Below are 9,156 nucleotides of genomic sequence, written 5' to 3' on the forward strand. Positions count from 1 at the left end.
TACAACATATATATCTTATTAAAGGTTCTGTAATCCACCAAATTGCTGAATTTCTAACTCATTCTTGACATACGTAGCATAATAGAGGGCAAAATGCATTGACACTTTTTCCCTTCAAAAAGCACACACTCAGTTCCAAGAGGAATCTAAGTGGCTACTGAACAGACAAACAGACAGACAGACAGACAAGACAAGCCACCCGGATAATTAAATATTTTAACCTCCTGGATTGGGTCGCTAGAAATTGATCAAGGAAATAAAACGTATTGCTTACAAAATACAGCCATTGTCGCTCAGTGTAATTAATAATTAGCCAAATTGTTAGCCAAAATCTGTTTCGCCAACATCTCCGTCTGCTCTTTATTACCACCCCTGGCCAAAGATAATTATTTGTATGTTGCAGGATTACTTTTCATCATTAATGCTGCCTGTCCTCCTGCTAATGATTCTTTGGCTCCTACCCAGAATGTTGGAATTTTACCTGCCCTTACAGGGGTTTGGCCAACTTCCTAGTCAGTCACCTCTGCTAGACTGGCTTCCCATGATTGACAGGAGGGGTACAAAAAAAGATACCTGCCAGTGCCAGCAACCTTCCTGTGCTACAAGTTTGGATGATTTTAGAAACTTCCAATGATGTTTTTTAACTGGTTTCCTTTTTTTTGGAAGCAGAAATTTGCAGAAACACTGTTTTGAGGAAACATTATTTATACAGAAGGGGGTTCTAGTTATCTGGTGATGCATCAGTGTTCCCTGCCACACCTACAGAGGTTTTCAAAACGGTCTTGCATAAAGTTTGAAAGGACCCCTAATAAAAATACATTTGTACTATATTTCTTTTCCCAGGAATTGTTGAGGAGTACCAACTGCCATATTATGATGTGGTGCCTTCTGATCCTTCAATAGAAGATATGAGAAAGGTTGTCTGTGAACAAAAACTTAGACCAAATATCCCAAACCAGTGGCAAAGCTGTGAGGTAATTCTCCTTCTTCTTCTCCTCCATCATGTTTTATTTGCTTTGTTTACAGTATCTATATCTGCAAGTATATCCATATGTCTTAACAGTGTACATTTTAGTTGAATTGAAGCATAGAAACTTACTAATAAAGAACATGATTTCTTTATTTGTTACACATACATTCCTTTTAAAGTAAAAGGGGTCAATGTGAAGCAAAATTCAGACATAGAAATCCTCTCCCCAAGTCCTGGACTAAAATAAACTAGCATTAACCAGAGTTTGGGAAGTTGCTTTTTAAGACTAATACGGTATATAACTTGCTACAAAAACCTTTCCTCAATTATGCTGCTTCTAGGACTGTGGAGAACAGGGTTTGAAGCCATCTTAAAGTCTCTATAAGTCGGTTTCGACTTGACAGCAGAACACATACACATACACACACATACTTTTCACTGATTTATAGGAACTTTTTAGGGGGGGGGGAATCATCAGAAATGTCAGCAAAATGAGTAAAATTAGAAAAAGAAAGCCCAAATACCTAAAGAAAGCCCTCCACTCTCAAATCATGAGAAATTTTATAAGTCAACACTATTCAATGTATTTGCGAAGGCTTTCACGGCCGGGATCTAATGGTTGTTGTGGGTTTTTCGGGCTCTTTGGCCGTGTTCATTACACAGAAGGAATGGTAATGGTATGAGCTAACAAAGATTTTACACATCAGGCAAAAAGAAGACAAAAATTAAAAATTAATTTTTTCTTTTCTTTTTCTTTTGTTTCCCCCTGATATGCTAGCAAAGACTAACACAGCTACCTCTTCTGAATAATTTAACATTGTAATTTTTTCAGACAAGTAAGGTTTCAAGTACCACATCAGATCTGATGTAGAAAATACCTTGTCCTCATTTCTAAATGAACAGCACATCTCCACCTGGTAATAGCATAATTTCAGCCCTGGAGATGGGTGGTGCTTCCCCCCCCCCGGCCCCCTTAAAATTGCATAACAACCAATGCTGGATCAATGCACCTACCTCTCTTGTCCAGAATTCTGTTCATACAGTGGCTTGAATCCAGAGCAGCAGTTACAGGAGTGGAAGACATTTCTGCTTGCAACTAAAGCTTGCCCTGCCATTAGACCAAGGGGGACGGTTACCTTAAGTGGTAGCCTACCATACAAATACTTTTTGCTGCCACTACTTCTAAAACCCCATCAGCTGGTCTCTGGAACTAGCAATTTCAGAACTACCAGGCTTTGAGGACCTCTCAATGCAGGCATTTTTGAAAGGAAAAAACCCCTGTACTAAGTGGCAACTAGTAATTAGAAAACAGCAAACTCCGTGGAAAGCTGGTGGCTCTGTCTCTGTGCAGAGACATTCTGGACCAGCAGAATTATGGGAGTCGCCAGCAGCAGTAGCAGCAGCAGTGGCGACAAGAGCTGCAGACCCCAAAGGAAGTGGTGGAGGTGGAGATGCCTGGGTGGGGGCAGAAAGAAGAGATAGAGGCATTGGGGGGGGGGAGAGGGAGAAGAGTGTAGCTGGGGTGGGGGCAGCAGGAGAAAGGATGAGTGGAGATGATAGCAATGGGCAGTGCTTCTCTCCCCACCTCAGGCAGTAGACCTGTTGGGGCTGCTTCCTGTGTGGCATACACTGTTCTAGGAGGTCTGCCAATCTTCAAAAGCAGGCTTTTGATGTACAAAACAAGGGGAAACTGTCATTCTCTGAGCAGGAATGGGTCAGAGTACCAGAACTGATTAATGCAAATTACAATGTTTTGTGTGTTTAGTACAATAAATAATACTTGCAAAGTTATAAAATACCTGCTTACGGCTTCAACCTTTTTGAAACCTTTCCTTGTCTTCCTGGTGGTTTTCACATCGCACTGAAGCTACCCATTGGGCATGAAGGGCTTTTTTTAAAACTGTGCTTTGCTCTTTCTTCAGGCACTCAGAGTAATGGGCCGAATAATGCGCGAGTGCTGGTATACCAATGGGGCGGCTCGGCTGACAGCACTTCGCATTAAGAAGACAATTTCTCAGCTCTGCATACGAGAAGATTCCAAAGCTTAAGTTTGCACACCCTGCGGAAAAGAAGGGAGAAGATCAAGTCCATTTTGTTTGTTTCTGCCTTTTGTTTCCTGATTTTGCTCTACCTCACTTCATGCTAAGTATAGTGTTTAAGAGGCCAAACCCCAGAATGCAGGAAAATAGAATCAATCATATGTTCAAATTCATCCATGTGATTTTTTATTTTTTTATTTTGGCACATGAATTCTGTCCCATCTACTGTACCTTATCTGGTAAATGAGGTTGTTGGAAGTTTTTGGTATTTTTTTAGGAACTTGGGTCATGGTCCACTCACCTGACCCACTGTGTTGTTGACTTTCCTGCCCCTGCTTTATCATCCCAAGATCCAACAAATCCCAGGACACATCTGAGAACGAAGCATGTTGGGGCGTGTTATCACCGCCACAGATGATTCTGCTGATGGTGTACAAAGCACTGAAGAAAATACAGTATTCATTGTTCAAAAGGTCTGTATTCTAGGGTGATTTCTCTGTATTAAGAGTATCTGTTCCATGCCATATTCCCTGCCTGCCCTGTATTTTTCATTCCTCCAGGAAATCGTAACTGATGGGTAGCTTTCCAGTTCATCTAAAGAACTGATGTCTGTGGTATGAGATGTGCTATTAGTTGTGGAGCATCCTCATAAGATCTCCTGTTCGTACAGGCCTTGCAGAGTCTCCATAGATCTTACACACTCACAAAGATGCTGGGCTTGCCATTTCCTTTTGGAAGGCCCTCAAGTTGTGGTGTGTCTATGATGTAACATTTCTTATGCAGCTGGGGAAGGCAGGCACTCCTGTTGGCTGGAATTAGAATGCACTATGTATATCTGCTAAATCAAGAAACCTAATGACTGAAAAAATGCATACAAAGGGAACCACCCTCCCCTGGAATCTCCACTTAGAAGCATCAAACTGAAGGTGTCTTGAGAGACATCGCAAGGAGCTGCTGTCAGTCACGGTAGACAGTCCTAGCCTGGATGGACCAGTGGTCTAACTTGCTGTATGAGGCAGCTTTCTACATTCCTTATAAGCAATTGTGCCCTTATCCTCAACACAGATACCATGTTTGTCAAGGCATTGAAGCTTTTGCCACAAAACCTTGTAAAATAGCTGGTGCAATATGTAACTATCTTTTGTTTAATGTTCAATTAACCAAATAAGTAAACTTCACTGGAACCTTGTATGCTGTGAAGCAAACCTTATCGTTCTATTATTCATTGTCTTCAAAGTGGCCATTTATTGAAAGCTTCATGTGCAACTTGATAGTAAAATGTACATTTGTTATGTATCTTTTAAAAAAAAAAACATGTTAAGCTTCTGATTTGTGAGCAAAATATTCCAAAATCTTAGCTGTGGACCATTGTTGTGAGGATCAATTAGACATTTGTTTTGTTGTACCAAGACTGAGGCTATGGACCATATAGGGTTTGCCTCTGCTCTAGAGGAAGTGGAGGGCCCTGATCTGGATCATGACTCTGGTATGGGTAGTAGAAGGGTTTTAAACCAACACAACCCTGATCTTGGGCGACCTCACTGTGTCTGCAAATTGTACTGCAAAATGAGAATCTGTTGCTTTTCATGTCTGATCTGGCCCTGAGTCTTTGTAGCCTGGGCTAGTTTTTAGCCTAGTGTTGCAAGCTCATGCCTGCACAGTACACAGCTGCGCTGGGCTGTGACTGAAGTGAAAATGTAAAAAATAATGACACTCATAGGACCATCCTTGTAGCCCACCTAGGAGCTGGTATCTGTGTACAGTGGCAGATGATTCCCATTGTTTTTTATTTGAGCTGACATCTGATGATATGAAATCTTTGTGTGTGGTGATTCATCATTGAAATGTATTCATACTAGTAGGGCTTTTTTTGTTGCTGCAGGACACCCAGGATAAATGTTGCACATGTGAACAGTCCTTAGCTCTGTACGGGCAAATCTGTGGTTCATCAAGCTAGTGTTTAAATTGCCTCTTGCATTTTCTGAACTAAATAATCACCTTTCTGCCATTTTACTATGCCCTTAGCTTTTTATTATGACAATTTGTGTGGCTTCTGTTGAAAATGCCAGAAATAAGAGAGGCCTTTTACATGCAGAGTGCCATTTCTGTTCCTTGTTCTTCAGCAATCCATTAATATAGCTGGGAATCAATCTCTTTCTTTCTTTCTTTCTTTCTTTCTTTCTTTCTTTCTTTCTTTCTTTCTTTCTTTCTTTCTTTCTTTCTTTCTTTCTTTCTTTCTTTCTTTCGTCTGTCTGTCTGTCTGTCTGTCTGTCTCTCTCTCTCTCTCTCTCTCTCTCTCTCTGTGTGTGTGTGTGTGTGTGTGTATGTATGTATGTATATATATATATGTGTCTCTCTCTATAGCTGTCTCTTTCTTTCTTTGGCATGGCAGGAGTCACGTACCTGTCAACTGTCTTGCCCAGTGTGATGATTTCTTATGGGGATAATCAGTTAGTTGCCTTGCAGAAAACATCTTTAACTGGATGCTGCCACAAGCTGCACAATTATGTTTTGAAATATTTTGTTACAGATAAGCCCATGCTGTGTGTTGTCCTGATGTTGAACTGCACATTCATGGCTCTGCTGGGGAGTGGAGGGGTGTATTAAAAGGTACAAAATACATACATTGGATATGATTAATGTGCAATAATCAGAACCTGAAGAATTTGCATGTTTCAATTAGCTGCATAGTATTTACGTCACAAGAAAGCAATTATCTTCAAAAGAGATGCTATATATTGGGGCAGAGCCCCATTTTGACCAGTGTAGGGGGAGGGAACCAGTGTAGTTTTTCATTCTGTACAGCTCCACAAGAGCTGTGCCTTTTAAAGAAATAGGATTTTAAAAAGATCTTCAGCCACACATTAGATTCACATGTAGATATGGAACTGAATGATGAAGTCAGTCTTCAAATTGTGCACAGTCTAATCTATATTGTGACAAGTAAAATATTTATTTATTTTAAACATCGCTTTGATATTGCTGCTGCCTCTACTTTGTAAATAATGGGTATTAATGTTGTATTTTTGTATACTTGCTATTCTCTCCTGAAAGTGTATTTTTCTAAAGCAGCATTTTTGCTGTATTGCTTCTTTACCATTTGTTTTTGTGAAAACATGTAAACTCTTTTCAGTAATAAACACATGATGCCTAGGAATTGCATGGTGTTTTCTTAGGGTATCAGAAAGCCAACGGTTAAAGCACACCTTGGTTATAAAACAGATGACTCAAGAACTTCAACTGATTTTTTTTAAGGTAAAAGCAATGCACATAATGCTATTCTTAATTCCTTTCAACTCCAAACATCCAAACATTTGAAGTAATCTGTAATTCACACACCACTGTTTTCAAGGATGGTGTTCCATTTTGTTTTAAGATCATAATCTGAGTGGAAAGACACGCATCCTTTGGCTGAATCCAGACACAGAGTCCTTGCTGCAGAGGGAATGCTCTATCTTTTATCTGTTTATTCTACGCAGTCTGTGGCCAAGTGTCATCAGCAGATCCAAGAGGACTGAGAGACAGCCAAAGTGGTAGCGCCAAGCCTGTCAGAGCAGGAGGAGATACTACTGTCAGGTGACAGAAAACTTTGTCCCTGGATAAAGTACAAGGTGAATCCCTTTGTACGCTACAAAAACTGCATCCAAGGAAGGCAATGGTTAGGATGCAAGGAGGAGTTTCTTCCGCATACTCTCTCTCTCTCTCTATGTCCTAGCTGTCCTAGGCCTCCTCTCTTCCCCCTTGTCTCCCCTTTGTGTCGCTCTCTTTTCTCAAGGGAAACCAGGTGGTCTCGTGTGTAACGCAGAGAATATTCTTGCTGATCTGGGAGTACTGACAGCTAAGGTTTTAATGGTGTGATTGTCCCACTTTGTTTATAGCTGTGATGAAGGCTTCAAGTATTGTCATTGTTCACTTATGAACAACATTCTCCTGCCATTTTCCCTCTACCACAAGATATCTGCTGAGTAGGAAAAGAGGGCAGGAGCGTAGTGCCTTTTGGCTGGTACTGCTGGGAATTGTCCATCTGGAAGTTAGATTAGTTTCTCACAAGTAGTTTGGGTTGCTTGTAGGTTTCTTTGAAGTATCATTAGTTGTACCTAATTTAAGTGGTCTGTTTGTAACCCTTGGGTAAACTGTTTAAACATCATGTCCATACATCAGTTCATGCATGCACCACAATGTTTTTAAGTAGAACAACTTATTTAAACAAAGAAGAAATAAAGTCAGGGGCCCAACAAGCACATGCAGCAAACCAGCCTTGCCTACAAACACAGAGATCTAGTTTTATATTAATGTGATCAGTGTGCCATCTGCTGGACACAATCAGTATCCTTTCTATAGGCATTTTAGTGAATGTTCGGTTAATTCTGAGTAAAATAAGTTTCTTGTCAAGAGTAGCCAATCTGGTGCCTATGATGTTTTTGGCTACATCTTTGCATGGCCAACTGTTAAGGATTATGGAAGCTGCAGTTCAGAACATTCAGCAGAAACTTGTTTGCTAACATCTGTGCTATGTGAAAGAAAGCTTGTGTGTGTGTATGTGAACACTTGATGTGTTGTGAATCCACACAGACACCCAAATAATTTGAAACAGAGGGCCAGAGGGGACGGGAGGTGTGGTTCCATATTTATGTGAAACTATTTGTTTCTCATAAAAGCAGCAAATCTGTATGACTGATTGTGTCACATAATGAAAAGCTACCAAAGCTGCTGTAAAACCCTTATAGGCCATCAAAAGGAAATCTCCCAACAGTATATAACCACATGTAGCATCTGAATTTAATTTTAGTAGGTCCACTGTACAGTTCATTTTAAAGAGTTCTCAGTAATTATTCTGTTTTGACTGCAGTTTACATGGTATTCATCTGCTGATCAAGAGAAGACAAGAATTTGGAACCAGGAAAAGTGGCTGGCAAAAATGCAGTAATGGAAGTAAGCTGGAGCTCCAAGGCAGGGGTAGCACAAAAGTCCCTGACTTTGACTAGGAAGTCAACATGGTGGTGAATATAAAAATGAATCGGGATATTCAACTAATACAGATGATTCGTCAGATATTCGTTGCTTCATATTCTTGGGGTCCAGAGACCCCCAACAAATAAGAAGCAAGGAATATAGCCCTTTTTGTCCCTTCGTTCCCTAGCTGCTTATGCCCCCCCTCCTGTGGATCAGCTGTTCCTTGGGGGCATAAACAGAGGGATTTCCCCTTCAGGAGGCTGAATAGACCAGATGGGCGGGATATAAATCAAATCAATCAATAAAATAAATCCGACCCACCCCTGGGGCTGGGGGATGGCTTGGTTCCCCTTTCCTCCTCTTCCTGTGGCCATGTGGCATAGGAAGAGGAGGGCATTAAAGCAGAATCAAACCAATACTGCAGCCCCCGCTTGCCTTTGCAAAGGCAGCAGGGTTGTGGCATGGCTTGGGTCCTGGTTTCCCTCCTCTTCCGATGTCCCCATGGCATAGGAAGAGGAGGGAAGGGATAGCCCCCATGGCCTCACTGACAAATTGATTCATGGTTCGTCGTGCCACTGGGGTTGCAATTTGTGGTTTGTGGCGAAGCACCATTTTGGCACTTCATACCCTCTCTGCTAGGAAGCATATATATATTAGTTGTACTTAACTTTTCACACATGGCTTCTCCGTTTTGGCTTGATGTTTGTAAAATAAATCAAGACATGGTATAATGTGTTGTGTATTGTTCACTTAAGGTTGTATTTACCTAATTTTCAAACCTGCTAAGGACCAAATGATTTTTATCGTATCCTGATACATAAAACCATAGAATTCAGAAAGGGTGTACATTCTTTTTCACATGGCTGTAGATGTTTAGTCCCTGGCTAATCACTACAAAAATCACAACAAAAAGCTGACAGGAGAGATCACCTCAAACCAATAGCGGCCACCACTTCCCCTTCCTTCAACCATCCAAGATGAGCAGAGCTTAAACCAGCAACTGGAAGGAATTCTGTTGTGGGATCTGTCCCCTTCTGAAGTATTAGCTATCCCTCTCAGTTTGTCGCCATCTTATTTGTGACTTCTTTCCAGAATAATGAGGAACCATCAGGGAGCACCCTTTGGCTATGGCCCATCAACCGGCTGTATAATTCATTTCATATTCTCACTAGGTGTTGTTTCTTTTCTTTTTAT

At 41.0% G+C, this 9,156-nt stretch overlaps 1 protein-coding gene across 2 annotated transcripts in view; it reads left to right on the forward strand.

Annotated features, from left to right (window-relative positions):
* The window catches only part of ACVR1C (activin A receptor type 1C), a 63,182-nt gene extending 57,016 nt beyond the window's left edge, over positions 1 to 6,166 (forward strand). For both annotated transcript variants that reach the window (XM_078376391.1, XM_020801156.3), the window contains exons 8-9: positions 844 to 974; positions 2,893 to 6,166. In XM_078376391.1, the coding sequence (XP_078232517.1) occupies positions 844 to 974; positions 2,893 to 3,018 (257 nt within the window). In that variant the 3' untranslated portion in view covers positions 3,019 to 6,166. The remainder of the gene's footprint in view (positions 1 to 843; positions 975 to 2,892) is intronic.
* Positions 6,167 to 9,156: the final 2,990 nt, after the last annotated feature.

The sequence above is a fragment of the Pogona vitticeps genome, chromosome 1, assembly GCF_051106095.1.
Source record: "Pogona vitticeps strain Pit_001003342236 chromosome 1, PviZW2.1, whole genome shotgun sequence".
In the NCBI taxonomy this organism is placed as follows: domain Eukaryota; kingdom Metazoa; phylum Chordata; class Lepidosauria; order Squamata; family Agamidae; genus Pogona; species Pogona vitticeps.